At 42.8% G+C, this 19,121-nt stretch overlaps 1 protein-coding gene across 4 annotated transcripts; it reads right to left on the reverse strand.

Annotated features, from left to right (window-relative positions):
• Positions 1-847: 847 nt before the first annotated feature.
• On the reverse strand, positions 848-17,255 carry LOC108918458 (phosphatidate phosphatase LPIN3). 4 transcript variants are annotated; one of them, XM_018725719.2, is made up of 21 exons: positions 17,108-17,255; positions 15,788-15,861; positions 11,996-12,196; positions 11,599-11,694; positions 10,478-10,704; positions 9,952-10,050; positions 8,516-8,624; positions 7,455-8,025; positions 6,868-6,961; positions 5,963-6,147; positions 5,778-5,871; positions 5,459-5,528; positions 5,259-5,351; positions 4,532-4,605; positions 4,211-4,337; positions 3,798-3,946; positions 3,240-3,326; positions 2,777-2,929; positions 2,533-2,647; positions 2,237-2,340; positions 848-1,902 (listed from the first exon to the last, which is right to left on the reverse strand). In XM_018725719.2, the coding sequence occupies exons 2-21, from the start codon at positions 15,851-15,853 to the stop codon at positions 1,758-1,760; spliced, it is 2,859 nt and encodes a 952-aa protein (XP_018581235.2). In that variant the 5' UTR covers positions 15,854-15,861; positions 17,108-17,255; the 3' UTR covers positions 848-1,757. The 4 variants fall into 4 exon arrangements, with proteins under 4 accessions (XP_018581235.2, XP_029103554.1, XP_029103555.1 ...); XM_029247721.1 differs by lacking the exon at positions 17,108-17,255 and adding an exon at positions 16,078-16,207; XM_029247722.1 differs by lacking the exon at positions 17,108-17,255 and adding an exon at positions 15,092-15,287.
• Between the last annotated feature and the right edge of the window lie 1,866 nt (positions 17,256-19,121).

Here is a 19,121-nt window from a genome sequence, read left to right on the forward strand (position 1 = left end):
TATCTTTCCCCACCTGGCTTTACAATCTTGCTTTCTCCTCCTTTTATGAAGGTGACAGCAAACATCCCTGTGATATAATTACACTTTATGTCCATCGCTGTTACATGTCCTGCATGTATGTTTTGTTAATGAGCTTTTCAAAAGTGCTGACTTAAGAATGCAGGCTGACCCTCTTCTCCAAAGCAGCTCAAAATTATTTAGAAGTCACCCACTTACACAGATAATAAGTTTTACTGACACAATTTAAGGTAAATACCTTTGTCAAGGGTACAGGGGTAGGACTTGAACTTGCAACCCCCAGAAGCAGCCACTCCAACCCCAACCACCACATGCTACCCTTCATGCTGTTAAAAATCCCACAGAAAATTGAAGAAGCATTAAACAAAATGAATCCTGCAGGCATTTCAGGCCACATTTGGTCACTTTTTAATTGCCTTTGTACCAGTATCGGTGCAATCCTGATCCCTTTCAGAACGGCATCTGTTCCCACAACAACACAGGAATATTATCGCTATTATTATCCATAATATCACTATTCATTACATATTTGATTTTTAATTGCTAAATAGAGCAGTAATGGCTCTTCAGTATTGAACAAAAGTGTAGTATTATATTTTGATGCAGAAAACAGTGTGTACATTACTGTATATTCTTCTTTGGCAGTAAGTAAATCACTGTGACACACTCATTTGACATAACTGCTTAAACCCTGTCTGTACTCAGAAACAATGACAGATAATTATACAGTGGAAGAAATAATTTCAGTATCATCAACAAACAACAGTGAAAGTCATGCTGTTATTTCTATTTTAATTTTATAGCAATTTAGCATATTTTTCATATGATTGTTGCAAAAAAATTGAAATGAATAAATCTGGCTCACATTTCAGTAATTATTGGGAGGCTGACTTTTGGAAATATACAAAATTTGTTTTTATGTTTACACAAAACAAATTACAGTAAAATATAGCATAAAAGTCAGGTCAGCCAACATGGCATTTCATCTCCAGTTAGTCCAGCTTGTAATTTCAGCAATATTCTATTGTAGTACAGTTCTTTGAAGTCTGCAAACATCAAAACCCCTATAAATCTGTGTAACCCTTTCAGACACTTTAAGAGGTACAATAAGAAATATCAAATAATTCCAGTAAGTATCCAGACATGTACTGTTACTGTCAACCCAACAAAGCTAATACATCTAATACAGCTTTGGTTGGAAAAAAGAAATTCAATTCATGCAGAGATTCAACAAAATGCTACAAACCATGAGCACTTCCCATCCACAAATTTCAAGAGTAGTGCTGAACATTTCAAGGCTTTTTTCCAACAGTGATGCTGAGGTGGAGTCATGGATGTATGCTGATACACATTACCACAAATTAAAGATCTGGATTTGCATAAGCTTTTTATGTGCAAATAAACAACCTGAATTGTTCATGAAGAGGATAAGGCATAAGTAGTGTTACAGCAAATCACATTTGGATTATAGCACGTAAAACTGATCCATTAGTTCAGGATATGGTCACAAATCAAAGGACACAAAAACTGAAACATGAATTATAATCCTTTAAAGGTCCATTTGTCAAGAAGGCCAGATGCTCATCGTTCATTTTTGCTCAGGAATTACAGGAGAACCACACAGTAACCACAAACAGATCCAGTCAACACTCCCAAGACACCCTATCAGTGTTCGAGGGGGCTTTACCTAAAGTATTTCTCCTGCAAGATGAGAATTGAGGAGGTCAAGATTAAGGCGACTACAACAGGTCAGAGAGGTCCAATGGAGGCAGGGGTTCCCTCCAATATGAGAAGTGGCTGAAGTCTGGACAATCCAGAGAGCTGGTCCTACCCTGAGAAGTCAGGGGGAACACGTGATCCACCAGCTTGCTTAGCCGGGAGTACCTAACCGAAGGGTAGCAGGAGGTCAGCAAGTGCTCTTTCAAACTTGCAGATATCTTTTATTATTATTAATGCTATTCTTATATTGCGGCTTATTTGATGCTTTTATCCAAGCTATCTTACTATTCTACCTGTCTGTAGAGCTGAATCTTTTACTGGAGCTTTTTATGTTACAGAAGGACCCACCTTTGGATTTGAAAGAGCAATCTTCATGTTACAGGTCAAAGGCCTGTAAAGTGCCTCCTGCCCTGTTATATATACCTTCAACTGTAGTACTGGGAACTTTTCCAGTAGTTTCAAAAGGAAGCTTCACTTAAACTGCTTAAAAGCTACTTACGACAACTTATTTCCCTTGGTTTTTTCCTGGATGAGCTCTCCTTTGGGATTGACAGTAAAGATCCTCATCTCTGGCACCCCCACCTCCTTATAGGCATAAGCATCCTGCAAATAATGGGAAATTCTTTACTGTGCCACATTTCTGTAACAAGTAAATGCTGCTATTGAAAAAGAAGCTGCTATTGTTAAAGAAATGTAATTCAAACAAAAGGCACAGAAGTCACTTTTAGCCCTGTTTATTACTACTTCCTTTTACCCTGTTAGTGAGATCTCAGAAAGACCTTAGAAAATCCTTACATTTGTCCTGTTTCCAAAAGCAGCAAAGAAAGGCTGTTTTGACGGGTTGAAAAGGTCGCGGATGTCAGTGAGACAGGCAATCTTGAACACCTCTGGTTTCTTTTCAATCACCTCCCTGTTTTTTTTTTTCCCAAAAGAAAAAAGTAAGGCATCCTACATCAAAACTTTCAGTTGAAGCTGCATGGATACCATACAAAGCAGAGCAGTACTCCTGGAACTTAAAACAGAATGCAACGGAAGTAACCTGTGTAGTGCAGAGAAGAGGCTGCTGGGAGCCAGAAGCACAGGGCCCTTGGGCAGCACTGTGCCCCTGTCATTGACCCACTGCAGGTAACCCTTGGTGATGTCTGCCATGCCAATGGCACGGGCAGAGCAGTAAAGGAATTTGTAACCATTCCTAATGAGAAGACAACAGCTCACATCAATCATAACCACAAAACAGGGAGCTCCATGTTTAACTTCTAGTATTGACTTAATATTTTAAAAAACTTTAAATGTGACACTGTTGATTCATAACTTGACCAAAAGCAAATCTTGCAACCAAGTCTAAACTATAAATTTTACTACATGTCAGTCCAAAGAAGGGCATGTATGCATTGCATAGTTTGGGTAATTTCCAATTACAGCACAACGAAGGGGATACAGATATAAAGCACCGATAGAACTTGAAGAGCTGACTGTGTAGTATGAAGAACAGATGCACTTACTGGTGTATTTTGTGGTAAAGTTTCGCAATGCCGTTATGGGTCCAGTCTTTCCCCAGCTGAGGTAGAATGTGGCCGAGGGCATCAGACCTGTGAAAACCATGTGCAAAAGCGTATCCCAACTCTGAGCATCATAAATCACCATGCTGCACTTATTTCTGTCTGTGATTTTCACTGGTTATTAGAACAGTCAGAAGCCAAAAGTCAATCAATATAGAAGCAAACCCAAAACACCAAGTACATTAACACCACAAATTGCACTAATACTACAGCATGTACTTAGCTATATTTATCCAATCTGTTGTCTGTATAATGTGGCTGTTTGTAGCTGTCAATATTTGTTAAATACACCTAGTTAATCATACAATTATCAATACAGAACTAGCATCTCCCAGCTATAGATCTCCAGTCTATACATTTAGCCACACGCTAAAATATTTCCCAATTGATTTGGAAGAAATTGGTCAACGTTTTAAGACTGTTAAGCAAGAGGTATTCAGAAACGCACTTAACTTGCAATTCTGTTATTTGTAACTCAAGAATGAAGGAGGTGTAACTCACTTTGTGATTGTGCCATCAATGTCAGAGATGATGACCTTGTCATCCCAGTTCCATAGGTAGATAGCTGCTTCACAACGACATGTACCTTGATACTGCGTGGTCACACTGAACACGACCTTATTGGCCCCCTCTCGTAGGTTCAGACGATTCTTAGAGGAGAACAGAAATAACTGGATTGTGGAGCTGCTTCAGCAGGAAGGTCAGCAATGTAAAAATGAGTTCAAATTTGTTTGCTTTGGATAAATGCATTAGCTAAGCCACAGAGGTTATAAGTAACAAGATATCATTAGTAAATGGAGGGTTTTTTTTTTATGAAATACTGTAAAATCAAGTGTAAAATAATTGTATTACTATGTTGCCTAGAGAACAGTTGAACACTTTCAGTTAGCAAGCATGAACTGAGAGTGACTTACTATCTGTTCAGAGCTAAGGCGCAGGGACTTGCGATACGTTGGGCTGGCAGGGTACATGGTGCATAGGGAGTCTGAAGAACCAGTCTCCCACCCTTGCCTCAGACTGTTCTTTTCATTCTTTTTGGCCCTAACAAAACAGGAATGGTTTATTGGGTTACTGAGGGCTGCACTGTAGTTACTACAATCTGAAAGTTTCTGCCAGCTTTCTGACTTTATGCTTCAGAAGAAAAGTCTGCTTACAAACAGTATATTTACAGTAAAAATTACAAGCAGGGCAGATTACAACACAATGACAAAGGGCTATTAAAAATAGTTTCTCACTGAAGGTTTGAAGGACCAGCATTAGGTGTGGAGGCCACAGCTGGGGCTTCCTCCTGCGCCTGCTTGGAGTCTTCCTGAAATGTAGAACAACGGTTGGATCGCCAGAGACAGCACCAGAACCTTCACTCTTCCAGTTTTGGCCTCTCACTTACAAGGGGCCCAAAATCGATTTTGACTACAAGATGTGGTGGTATGACCACCTTCTCTCCCTCAGAACTGCTGAACCCCTTTCTGCATTCAGAAAGTAAGGGTATCAAAACATCTTTCAAAACCATGTTTGTGCTGGGTTTCCCTACAGATACATGAATTTTGATTACATTTATCATCTTACTTTCCATCCTATTCTCAGTTCTAACGACAACCTGAAAATGTGCACCATTAAAAATGGAGGCATCAGAAAAAAGTGTTTTAATGATGTTTCTGTATTGAAAAGTTCTTCATTGGTGGTGAAGTGCACTTTTGTTTACCCTGAATTGTCTGATGAATAAATGTAAATAATCTAAGATGCCTTTCCTTTTTACCCAAGAATGATATTTGCTGACACCAGGGAAAACAGCCCAAAATGTTTTCAGTTCAAGTCAGATACCCAAATAAGAATAAATAAAATATAAAGATGCTTTGAAGAGAGACCACAGAACTGAGACCAATCTTGGAAATTAATTTACTTGTTAAACTTTTGTTTGAAGCCTTACACTGTCTGCAATACATGTAATTTTTCCTCCTGTACCTGTTTGGTGTCCATTTCTTTTCTTCGCCAAGAAAACCACCACCGTCCAGATTTCTTTGGCATCTTATCCTTCACTAGTTGATCTACGGAGCTCTGGGGAAGAAAAAACACAATCTTGAAATCTTGTTTCATCTCAAAGTAACATGATGCCTTCGCACATACATACAGAGAGGGGATGGCCAGGAACCCATGTTGAATACCTTGGGCAAGTTCTTCTGGAAGGCTTGCATTGACAGAATCATTGGGGCGGCCACAGCCCAGTTGTAGTACCTGCATATAGTCAGTGACACATTACTAAAATATCCTCACTCTGAACATTTATAAAAGTATTTTGCCTTTAAATCATTTATGATAAAGCATGTAACTTTACAGTAAACATAATACAGTATATGGACAAAGATGTTAGCTATTTAATTTTTAATCCAGCAAGACTTGAAACATGCAAAACCCTGTAAATCAAATGTAAAACTGAGGCTGGTAGGTGTCCCCAGTATCCCTGATCAGTAAGGGAACACCCACTGAGAGTTGATGCAGATGACTAGATTGGGGTCCTCAACAATCCCTGGGTTGTTGGCTAGGTCCTGAAAGCTGATAAGGTGCTCCATGAACTTTGCTGAAAAGGAAAAGAGGGGTAGAATGAGAAAAAAAAAAACTCACTAGTTAATACTCTTTGAAATTACTCTGACTTTCATCCTGTGCATTACCTTGATTGATATGGCTGGTGTCCCCAACCCTGCCACAAAGGGATATAGCGATGTCACACAGGTCCCCTGTGGAGTCGGAGAGATACTCAGTGCCGCTGTCCATCGCTCCACTTCCCACTGACTGGGGGGACTGGTTTCCCGACTGAGAGCCTGCCTCTGCCCCCCGACTGCCCGTCTCCATCTCACTATAACAAGGGAAGTTAAGAGCATGGGTTGAAAAATCATCATTCTGACCCTAAAAATCCTCATAACGAGGTATAACGAGTGTATGTGCGTAGGGCGAGAAGCAGGGAACACTGGTACATAAGACACCAGTCCATCAGAGGGCATGCGTGCACGCACTTAAGAGCAGCTTAGAGTCTCCAATTCACTGAAAGGATGTCTTTGCACTGCACGATCAAACCTGAGCACCCAGAGGGAAACCTACACAGACAGGGCTGGGTTTAAGCCCACAGGAGCTGCGAGGTACCCCCTGTGTCACCATGCTGGCCAATGCAATAAAACAAACTGAAGAGAAAATAACAGCAAATAAGGAAAAAGGGGAAAGGAGCCAGAAAAAGCAAGCTCAATTTAGCTATGCAAGGCACTTTTCAACATGTGGGTCTTTAGTCTGGATTTACAGATGTCCAGAGCTGTTGATATTCTAGACTTAGTTTTGAATTAGACTGCCTCAATTTTTGAAAGATAAGCCGTCAACTTCCCATATTTGATTTATTACTCAAAAAAGTGAACCTTTTGTGGCTCAGGAATGATGAAAAAAGTGGAAAACATCCCTTCATGTCTTAAGGAAATGTGTAAAGCCCTGGGCTGATGGTATGAAAATATTTGTGCTCACTGTAGGAACAGAAGAATTTTCACTAAGGACAGAGACTCTTGCCTAAACGGGAAGTGGGACTGAGAAATACCTCTTGGGGAAGTACAAGGCTGCAACTTCTGGGTCCAGCCTGGAGAGGTCATCCAGATAGATGTCTGCTGGTCCCAGGTGCTGACTCCGTTTACCTGCAAGAAAAAGCTGTATCTCTCAAGACAAATGCAGAGGAAACTTTTGTTCAGCTTTGAAACTAGTCAAAACACTTTGTCCAAAGTAATATTACAATTTTATTTCTGATTCCAGTTAAAATTCAATCAACCTCATGAGAACTTTTCACAAAGTCCCTTAATATGTAATATGCTATGATTGCTTATACGGTTATTTTCAATGTCTGGTAAACTACAGTACCACTGAAATATTGGGAGTGCACTTCCTGGAAACTAGTTTGGTCCACAAGGTATTTAGTTAAGTTTGAACAAGAAATGAGTCGCCACGTCTTCCAGCTCTTCTGCAGCAGTTTCCAGAGATACTGGACACTTGTGGGTTTCTTTGCTTTTACTCTTCTGTCCAGTTTATCCCACACAAGTATTCACACTGGTGCTGTATGTTCTAAAACATAAAAATTATTTGAATAAACCTTCTTTAATATAGCAGTGTCTACACTGTCTACACCACACCTACTTTTCTTTTTCTCCTGCGTATCGTCTTTGGCAGCTGTTTCTGGAGAGCCGTTCTGCTGCACAGGTGGGATGCTCCCCTCGCCAGTTTCAGCAATGTCCAACACCCTGAAAGTCTCTGATGAATCACTCCCGGTGGAACCCTCAGCTGCGGTCATAGTCCTTTGTGCTTTTTCCCCTCTTTCCTCCACATCCCTCCAAGTAGCTTCTTCCCCTGGCTGTTCCAAACCTGTGCCCTGAGACTCTCCTCCGTGTGCCGAGTCTGGAAGCTCTGAAGTGGATTCTTCCCCTGCCTCCAAAGTCATATCCTTCTGCCTTGCATACCGGTGAGCTGACAGGGGAGATGTCTGATCGCTAGATGGTGAAGAGCTCCCCAATGTTGGCGGCTGCTCAGCGCCCCCAGGTCGGGGCTCCGGCCGAACGAGGGTTACGCTGTCTGTTAGCTGGCAGCTCCTCGCGCCCTCCGAGTCCATGTCAAAGGAGTCCTGCCGCTGGATTGTGCGGAAGTGGGTGTTCTCAGAGACGAGGATGGGGGAAATCTGCTGGACCTCCACCATTCGCTCACTGTGACATGCCTGAAGATGGAATCGCATATGTAAGCATTGAAAAGCACCATATCACAAGACATAACAAAGTATACAATTTTTCTAAAAATCACAAGGTGTCCATTTTGAAAGTTCAATAAACATAATTAAAATTCTGTGCAACAGAAGAGAATCATGTGCTTAAACCCCTGTTTTGGCTTAAGGCCTTCTTCTTTGTTACTGTGGACCAGCTAACAACACTTGCGTAATCTGAGTTCAGTTGCACACTAGGTGTACATCACAACTGGAGAGATGTTCGATTAAAATGCATATAGGTGAAAAATGCAGTTAAAATTCATGCCAGAGTGAAGTCTTCCTGTATTTTGACAACTCAAGAAGCTTAAAAAAGAGGCAGAAACAATTCATTGGCTATATCAAATAGGACGTGCACTAAATTCCCCTGCAGCGTAACACATGAGCACATTCTGCACTTGTCTTTCATGTTACTCATCCTGTGTGTGTTAAATTCAGGAGCACATACCTTTGGAAAAGCACCCCAGTTCCACTGCATCTGAGGCCCTGGGGACTCCAGGGGATTCACCATCAGCTCTGAGTCACTCTTAGGGGATGCAGGACGGCTGTTGAACACACTGCCACGGAGACACAGAAATGTAAAACCAAGTGGACTAAACGATTACAACACACACTACAGTCATGTGAAAAAGAAAGGACCCCCTCTTTCAATTCAGGGCATAAATAACAATTGTCTGATGCTCACCAACTTTCATAATTACATAAATCTAGCCTAACATTAAATACAACCTTACTGCTTGATCAGCGGGGGGTGCGGTGGCGCAGTGGGTTGGACCACGGTCCTGCTTTCCAGTGGGTCTGGGGTTCGAGTCCCGCTTGGGGTGCCTTGTGATGGACTGGCGTCCCGTCCTGGGTGTGTCCCCTCCACCTCTGGCCTTACGCCATGTGTTACCAGGTAGGCTCCGGTTCCCCGTGACCCCGTATGGGACAAGCGGTTCTGAAAATGTGTGTGTGTGTGTGTGTGCTTGATCAGCTGATCATAAGGAAGTGTGACCACCTCTATAAAAGTACAGCTTTTGGCAGTTCGGTATTCTGGAGCATTCGGATGTGTGTTAACACGTTGCCAAGGCGAAAAGGCACCACGAATGAACTCAGAGAAGCAATTGCTGCTGCTGATCAGTCTGGGAACGGTTATAAGGTTGTTTCCAAAACAATTTGAAATCCATCATTGTACAATGAAAGTGATTATTTACAAACACATAGTATTTGAGAGCTGACAGCTGTCCCACGAGCCGGCGCCCCAAAAAATTTATTCTAGTGTCAGACTATACAAAGTTCAGAGAAATCGCAAGGATCCCAAGAGCCTTGAAAATCAAGAAATCAAGAAATCTAGAAGGAGAATGTTAAAGTTCATCACAGCATGAACAGAAAAAGACTGAAGAATTATGGCTTTCGTGGAAGGGTAGCTAGAAGAAAGCGCCTTCTCTCCAAAAAGAATGTGGTAGCACTGCTAAGGTGCGCGAAGTTGCTTTCCGAACAAACAACAAGATTCCTAGAACTATGAAAGCCCTTTACACAAAAGAATTCCAGGGAAAAGAACAGTGCAATGTCAAGAACAGGGAGTCAAAATTCTTCCAAAACAGTATGTGAGACTGATAAACCGGCACAGAAAACGATTACTCCAAGTTACTGCTGCCAAAGATGGTTCGACAAGTGTGTACTTATTCCACACATGGCTTCTGTTGGCTTATTTTTTGTGAACTAAATAATGACAGTCAGTTTATCACTTGATGTAAGTTTGACCAAACATTAGAACCTGGTAAGGATCACATGATTTTTTTTTTTTTGTGACCTGATACAGAAAACCACGGAACTGAAAAAGGGCGCACTTTCATTTTTACGTGACTGTACATGACATCATCTTGCGGAATAAAGAACTCTCACCTCTCGGGTGACAGCTCTCCATCGGAATGGGGGTGGACATCTTTGGGCTTCGCGCTCTCTTCAAACGGGTTCTCCGACAGGGAAAAGTAGACAGATCTGCTGCTCAAACAAAAACACAAGTGTGCTTAACCTGTTGGATTGCAAAGGAAACCTTCCAAAAGTGCACAGAAAGATCCAGCTTCTACACTGCTGCTGTAGCAGCTGTAACACAGCCTTTGATTATTCAGCATTGTACTGCTGAATGACTTTTGTGCATTATGACTTTTACAACACATTTGCGTAAAACCTGTTTGTGTACGGTTCTGGTCAAAAGTTTGAGTACGCATGCTGGAAACATGTTTTTGTTTTTTTCTAAATGGCATTTGGCTAATGAGTTTGAGCAGGAAATCTGGCGTCTTCCCAGCTCTTCTGCAGCAATTCCCCGGCTGCCGAGGTGTACTCAAACTTTCGACGGGGTCTGTTAACGTGAATATGCTGTACTTATTGACCAACACGCATTAGACTGACACCACAGGCCCACACTAACCTTACCACCAGAGGATTCACTGGCCCCTCTGCGTGTCCCTCCATTTCCAGGGCCTCCCTCTCCTCAGAGGACGAACCGGCCCCCTCTCTGTGGGCGTCCGAGCGCATCCGCTTGCGCCGGCGCTTTTTCCTGCGGGAGGTGGCACTGGGGGGGGACTCGCGTCCTCCGCAGGGCTCTGTCATTTCAACGGGGATTGGGGAGGTGCAGAGGTGCGCTGGGATGCTCTCCTGAGGAGGGTTTGATCAGCACCATGGCAGTGGGAAAACACTTAGTAGGCTGGTTTAACTTCATTTATCTTACTTTGGTCTCAACTATTTATTTCTGCTTCCTGAAATGGCATCAGACAAATTTTAAGAATTTCTCGCTACTCCACGCCTTTGCGCTTAGTCGCTGGTCTATTTAAAAACTACTGATACATTTTCTATTATATTACCACATCTGAGGGACCTACAAGTGAAAATAACTTCTCTTCCATACTTTATTGTCAATGCAGCCTACCTTTACATTCATTTATTCATTCATTTAGCTCATGCTTTTCTCCAAAGTGAGTTACAACGTTAAGTGTTACCCATTTATACAGCTGGTAAATTTTACTGACGCAATTCAGGGTAAGTACTTTGATCAAGGGTAGTAGAGCAGGAGGCTGGATTTTAACCTGCAACCTTCACAGCTAAAAGGCAGCAGCTCTAAGCAGTGTGCTACCTGCTGCCCCCAAATGTATTTTCATCATAATATTTATGTCTTATAAACCCTTATAACACAAAGACACCTACTCATTAACCTTCAAAAAAGTTGGGAGTCAGTATAAATGTTTTAAAAAAAAAATTTAAAATAATACATCAATTTTCTTCACCCACATAGTTCCCATACAAGAAGTACAGTGGTTAAAGCTACTGTCTCTGGACTCAAGAGGTCCCAGGTTCGAATCCCATCTCCTGCAGTAATGCCCGGTAAAAAAAAAAAAAAAAAAAAACTATGCCCTGCTGTATAAATAGTAAAAATAATTGTAAACTGCTTTGGAAGAAAGTGTCAGCTACATGAATAACTATACTGTAAAATATGACACTTATACACATTTGCTAAGACACAGTATTCCTGCATCCCCGACACGACTCACTGACCTCCAGATCAGTACTCTCTTCAACGAAGAAGGCCTCTCCATTGTCTCCCAGCTTCATGTGCAGTTCCACGGGCTCCCCGTTTATTTCGATGTCCACCTGTAAGAAACCAGCACCCACAGAGGTATGTCCTTGCACTCCAGCTAGGGGTTTCAGCTGAATGAGTCACACGGTCACCAAGGGATTCAACATCCTTTCAAAAAGCCTCAAAATCATGCATCAAGTCCCACTCACCTGGGTCCCCACAATCACACATAAACCCCCTGGGGCTCCCACAATAACATCTTTGGTCAGCAGCAACATCCCCACAGTCAAACAATAAGCCCCAGGTTCACCAGGATTCCCATGATTGCACAGTAACATCCTTGGCCACCAGGATCCCACAATAAGACCCACTCACCACCTTCTCCTTTGAGCGCAGCACTCCCAGTTTTCCAAAGCGCACGTGGAAGGGAGAGCACTGCAGGGAGCCATCAGGCTGCCGCACAACGATGACATCGATACCTCCAGTGAGGGTGGCAGGATTCAGGCCCTTATAAAGCTCCTTTACTGTCACAAACACCGTCTCTGCCAGGTGGCCCACGTAATTCATGGTCTGGGACTGCAGAGAGAGGAGGGAGGGAAGAGATCAGTGATAGCGACTGGGGAGGACTAAGCTGGGGTGAAGGCAAGGTGGTGCTCACCCTGAACAAAGCTATACCAAGTGGTTTCTTAAACTCATTCACCAACATCAACGGAACAATACATCAGCATTAATCCATTATTGATAACTGCTTGTACAGTGCTGGTCACAATCACTCACATACTACGAGTCACCAGTTCACCTGAAACACATGTCTTTGGACTGTGGGAGGAAGCCGAGCATCTGGACGAAACCCACACAAACACAAAGAGAACATTCAAACTCCATGCAGGCTGAGAGGCGATCCAACCCACAGCCCAAGAGCTGCGATGCACCAGCGCTACCCACTGCACCACCATGCTGCCAAAAAATAAACATCATGAGAAGGAAAACAGAAAAATTATACTGAAGGACTGAAAAATGCCCCCAGTGCTCTTAATCAGTCCTAACTGGCTACAGATTTAATCGAAACAGCCAGTGAAGCACTCTGAGAAAGAGAGAATGAGACGCGAAACACTAGAAACCCAACACCACTTAGTGAAACAGAAAAAAATGTATCCAAAGTATCTTAGGAAGAGCTATAAGGCCAACATGTGAAATACACACAGTTTAAAGTGGATCAGACACACAGCTAATGGACACACTCATCTAGCTGATCTTGTCAACACGTATTAACAATTAAGCAAAAGAAGAACACGTACTTTTACCATGGCAGGTCACAGCCCTTGTGCTCGTAAAAAATGAGATGGGGAAGAATGATGCTGCTGCGAAGAAATGTTTTATAACCTTTGGAGTGAATGTGCAATAAGAGGATGGTGACGTTTCATAGGGGACCAACGTCTAACACTTATCTTAAGGGCCACCATCGCACGGCGAGGAGCAGGCTGACGTTAAGCCCTGTCAATACGGACATTCCGGAAACGTGCAGTTTTTCAAAATGTAAACACAAAAAAACCCTGCAAAAAGATTCCCTGAATACTTAATCAGTAATAATTTGCCTTCCTTTATATTTCATCATAGAGAAACGATATCAAAAGCAAATAATAAAATGACAAAGGACTAGTTATTTTCCATGAGATACTTAGCTTCCCTTGAAATAAATGGGAAATATTGAATATAAGTTAACTTTTTTCTTCATATTTCACACTGACTGTATAAGGACATACAATAAGAAATAATGCATAAATATTGTCTAATGATTCATAAATATGTGATAAAGTATCATTCAAAACTGAATATTACTTGAATGTGAAGGTCATTAATAAAATTCTGAAAAATGAACTACTATATACTTCAAGCAGAAAAGTTTCGGGGTCCCCGCCACCTCTGATATTTCCCAGCAACACACGTTCATAAAGAACTCCATGATCGTAACAGTACATCCATAAAGGAAACTGTGAAACGTGGCAATCTCAAGTGCAAAAAAAATAAACCTGCAGATTAGACATAAAGTACAATCAAAAAAGAAAAGAAAAAAAAAAAATTCTTAAAGATGAATTTGAAGTGCGCCTTTGACCTTACCCAAAGGGAGGGGTGGAGGTACCCCTTCCCCGCCAGGGCTTGTCCCCTGGACCCCCCGGACCCCCCAGCCGCCATCAGGCACCGACACTCCTAGCATGCCCCACTTTTCTACACTCTTGACGTGTCTTCTTGTCACTGATACTTTGACGTTTACTACTTAAAGCAGCATTCTGTCCAAAAAAAACCCACACACTGGAGGTGTGTCCTAGCCCTGCGAACCCTGGCAATCGAGAGTTCGTCCACGGTCCCCGGTCCCCCTCTTGGGGTAATGCCACATCCCCGGCTCTCCACACCCTCTGTGTCAGTCGCAGCGCTGCCACAGCTGCAGCTCACAGCTCTTTCGCACAGCACAATCTGACCAGACCTTTCATTCAAAACACAAACACACACACACACACACACACACAAATACATCCATAGTTCCCCTGATGCAGCACATGACCATGGCAGCAGCACACCAGCGGTTCCTGAATCGACCGGCTTCACACAGACAGGCCCAGCACACACCTGCCATGAGCTGCATGCATGAGACACCTGCCAAGCAAATGCGAACACAGCACACACACCATAATATTGTGCACCATGATCAGAACCTGCAGCCTCACGAATGACTACTCTCCCCTCCTTATGTGACTGCTCCTTAATAAACATGGCACTGGGGTGAAATCTGTCACTGGTGGCAGCGAGAGAATATTTGCATAATACATGAAGTGGGGTCAGTATGTGGCCCGGACTCATAGGTTGCTGGAGTCGAATCCCGCCTACTGCTGTCATACCCTTGATCAATGTACGGACCCTGAATTGCTCCTGTAAAAAAATACCCAACTGTATAAACGGGTAAGTCACTAAGTAACACTGTAAGTCACTTTGGTGGACAGCGTCGGATGAATGAACAAATGGAGTGGGGTGTGCGAGAGCCGAATGGCCACTGGAAAGGTCCTGGGCTGTGTGGATGGTGCTGTTTACTCTGCTCAGTCAGGAATTTCCAGTTGGGATACTATTTCTGTACCATTACATGACTCTGCGAAAGGATGTGCAACTGACAGCAGTTTTGGAGCACAGTAACAAAAGGTGTTTAACACAAAGTCAGTGTGCGCTCACATACAGCGAGAGCACACAGAGAGTAACAGCACACACAAGCCACTCCTGACGAGACTTAATGAAAGAAACACCAAACATCTACCTGTCCACTCATTTTTCACAATCATTTATCTCAGCAGGGTCACCGCTATCCAGAATCAATCCTGGGAAAAATGGAATATGGCAGGGAAGACCCTGGGTGAGCCCCCACAATAACCACACATCACCTGCTCTACAGCGCTGCGGTTTGTACCTTCTGATCTTCAGTCATACCTTTCAGTGTTGAAGTTTCATAGATCTGCTGCGCATTTCTTCCGTATCCATGCCAGGATATAGAGCTTTGGCAGTAGTTAACACCAACCTTTGTTAACTAGTACAACCCAGGTGTTGCCAAATCGCCCGACGCAAGAGCTACTGATGACGAGGAAGACGCAAGACCCTGAGCTCGTGACTCAGTAGGAGCATTTTGCTGGAGGGAAAAGAGATGACGACAGCAAGAGAAACGAAAAAAAGTGTCAGTCGCACCCGACCCATGTTAAACAAATGATTTCATGGTGACACCTGCAGACTAGCAAGACAGACAAGAGCTACCACTGAACAGATGGAACACAGTTAAACAGCACCATCCAATGCAAATCATTTGTAACTGAGTAGCAAGTAGTCCTCATAACACCTTTACTACAGTAATCTGAACACTGCCGGACTGAGTCCCGCTCGTGCTGTAATAGTCCTGATTAAGGTACTTACCCTGCATTTGTAGAGTAAACATACCACAATGTATAAACTGCTGAATCATTGTCAAGTTGATTATGTAATATTATGTTTGACCTTTGACAAACAAATGTTAATCGCAATAATAGCGTGTTGCTTAGCTGGTGCTTTTATCGGAAGTGACTTCCAGTATTCGGTCCACTTCCTACAGCAGGGTATTATTCAAGTAACTTCTGGGTATTTTTTCAGGGTAAGTACCTGGTAAAGGGCTCTACAGCGAATGGCGGGATCGTCCAGGTTTCCAGGCCAATGCTCCAGAACCATTCCACCCTCTGCTCCACATTCCACAGGAAGACAAATACAAATAAAAAAAAGAAGATATTTCTATGTAAACATTTTATGACACTCAAGGAGACAAAGAAGCAGAATGACCATGAGCCAAGGTGGGGGCAACAGACGTTCAACGAGTGACAGCAAAGACACGAATGTCCTCCTGTGGGGCTGATCTAGATGTTTATCTGAGAACACAGCCTTCCATTTAAACTCACAATTCAGGCTGAATGTAGTAAAAGAGACAGAAGTTTCTGTGTGTAACATAGGGACACGGCGAGGATAATCCGCTGACTCCAGCAAGACATCTGTCAAAATCCATACCAACAAGCCGCTAAAACAGCCAAATATAGCAACCGGAATCTGCAAGGACAGAATGACAGCGGCTCCTCAGCTTACAAACGCAACTTTTTGCTAACAATGTGTTTTGTTAACTCAAGTTTCTTTTACCACTATGTCACAAACAATAAAAACTTAAAAGAACTGATGTCCCTCCATCCATGATATACAGGTTTTGGGTCTGTAAAAACCTTGGATTTGTCTATCATAGCTTATTTAACATATCCATATTTCACAAATACAGAGGATAAAGGATGTAGTCCCCACAAAAATCCTTTGCACATCTGCAACGTGCACATTTTCCTAGTTTCCTAGCCTTTTTTTCCAGCTTTATTATTATTATCATCATGTCCACTCTGGTCTCCATGGCAACAGAACGCCTCACCTTAATGCGCTATTGGCCAACAGCAGACAGGAGCCGTAATCACTGTGGAAGCGAGTTGAGGGGACGCGGACCCCACACACGGACGGGCGGACACACACACACACACAGTGTTTGGCTGCTCCTCGCATCACTACTCTCGTCTCGGCAGGAAAACATCACGTCACGTTCGCTACAGCGGCACATTTTTTAAGTTGTGACGAGAAAAAAATGCGACTTCTGAGGTAAAATACTTGTAACTTGGCACAGAAGCGCTGCCGGCATCTTCGAAAGTTCGTAAGCCGAGCTGAAAGTAAGTGTAGAGTAACAGTACGCGCCAGCGCAGACATTGACTCAGTGAAGCTAGCTCAGTAGCTGCTACTACTACTAGCTACTAGCTACCACAGTTCAACAAGTGCGGAAGATATTATTTACTTCAAATCGGAGCCCGAATTAGTCTCGACACAACCACCTGCCAATGACAAGCAGCACACTCTTGTCTCATTTCGGAAGGAAAAAGGCCCATTTTTAGAACAGCTTCCACTTACTTTAGGAACCGGACAAGCAGCATCGTTCTAGACTAAAAGGCACCTAAACTGACCCCCACTCCTCTTCTGAACTCTGTCTCCGACTTGTGATCAGCTCACCCCTCCCTAACGACTCTTGTCAACAGGGTGAAGAAACGACCAGACTGATCCCAGATCAGTGCGTCTCGACATTGGTACCTGCAGGAGCTTCCTGTTTCCGGCTCCGAGCTGTTCCTGCATTGGAGAAAAGAGGGCAGCAGCGCAACAAACTCCGCTTTATATCCAACTGAACTGTTACTTTATTCCGTGAAAGGGCACGAGGCAGCTTGCTTTAAAGCTTTGTTGACGAAATCTAACGTATGCTCATTTTCTGATGTTACGTTAACATCATAATGAAGCCGAAACGTGCAGAGAGAAAAATGGAACTGAAATTGAAATGTTTCACAAACTTGCATATAATACGCTACAGTTCACTTGGGATTCCAGCTCCCAAGGTCGAGTTCGAGTTGAAGAGTCTCGGTTATTCTCCTGATTTTGATTTCTTCCGTTACTCTCATGCACTCCTTCACATCTGTGTTGGGATAAAGACTTCTAAAATGCTAATGCAAACAATAAGAATGTGTTCCCCAGCGATGTTTAAACAATAAGTCTGTCTTCCCCGAAATTTGTCTATCCTCTGATTGACTAAATGTTTGGTTCCCCCCGATAGTCCACGTACACGTTGTCCATCCTCTGGTTTAATGTGAGACCGCCGCTTGTAAGCTCAGTACAAAATGAAGTACTTCATTGCACGTATTCCTCATGAACAGCTAAATGCCCCCTAGGGAGTAAACTGGTGCAATAAACAATGCTATTTGTATTTATAGTTATTTTTCACATCATATCTCTTATTTACTTTCCCTTGCATTGTACATAACATACTTACATACCTGTACAAACACATAATGTCTAGTGTCTATTTTGTATATTGTGTACTTTATTATACTCTATATTAATGTATATATATAGAGTATAATATATATATATATTTAAATCTTTTATTAGCCCACTCTACTTTCATTATCTGTCTCGTCACTGTCATTCTGTCTGTGCCGTGGAAGTTTCTGTCACCAAGACGAATTCCTCATATGTGTAAACATACTTGGCAATAAAGCTCATTCATTCATTCATTCATTCATTCATTCATTCACATAGTACCTTGACGGTTCGAAACCACTTAATTCACTTAGACCATGGCCACTCGGTACAAAGAAATCCTCGGCGGTAGTGCACATGCTGCTCATGAAGCACCTGTTTGTTGGCTGCCCGAGACTGCTTGATCTTCAGCTTGCCTTTCATTGACAAAAATCAGAAATTGCGAGGGTCCTCCTTGTGGGATCAAGGGATGGAGGAGCGCAGGTAGCCGGCAGGGCTGTGTAGTGCGAGCATCACGGGACAGCGAGAAGATGGGGAATGGCGGGAACATGAGAGGACATACAGGACACGGAGCCTAAATGTCTTGAGTTTATTGAAAGCTGTGATGGGGGATCCAGCAAGATGTCCAGATCAGTGTATGGCGAGACTAGACAGGCCTATGTGTAGGGAGAGGCACAGAACATATGGCAGGCAGCAGAATTATACATGAGTAAATGTATAGATGGACAAGTGAAAATTATCTAAGCTGTTTATAATACGAAATTGAATAGTAGTACATAGTTTAATAAACTAATTATAAATAACTAAATTAATAACGTGTTTAATAAACCTAACATCTTTCTGAGAAAGGCTGAACAAAACTCTTCTACTCTTGAAAGATTTATTTATCTTGATAGTGTTAGTATCCAGCTGTAGAAATAATTATTTATTTTATTCACACACACAGTCTGAAACCTCTTGTCCCAAACAGGGTTGTGGCAAACTGGAGCCTAGCCCGGCAACACAGGGCATAGGGGGAGGGGGCACACCTAGAATGGGATGCCACTTTGTTACAAGGCACCCGAAGCAGGACTCGAACCCCAGACCCTCTGGAGAGCAGGACATAGGCAAACCTGCTGCG

The sequence above is a fragment of the Scleropages formosus genome, chromosome 22 (assembly GCF_900964775.1).
Source record: "Scleropages formosus chromosome 22, fSclFor1.1, whole genome shotgun sequence".
Classification (NCBI taxonomy): Eukaryota; Metazoa; Chordata; class Actinopteri; order Osteoglossiformes; family Osteoglossidae; genus Scleropages; species Scleropages formosus.

Bases quoted from the DNA above. Each gene is read 5' to 3' on its own strand.
- LOC108918458 (XM_018725719.2), bottom strand. From the start codon at position 15,853: ATGGTTCTGGAGCATTGGCCTGGAAACCTGGACGATCCCGCCATTCGC. The intron at 8,625-9,951 runs GTGAGAGTTCTT...TCTCCGTGGCAG, and splicing joins GGAGAGCTGTCACCCGAGAG to TGTGTTCAACAGCCGTCCTG. The intron at 4,338-4,531 runs GTGAGAAACTAT...CTGTTTTGTTAG, and splicing joins GCTGGTCCTTCAAACCTTCA to GGCCAAAAAGAATGAAAAGA.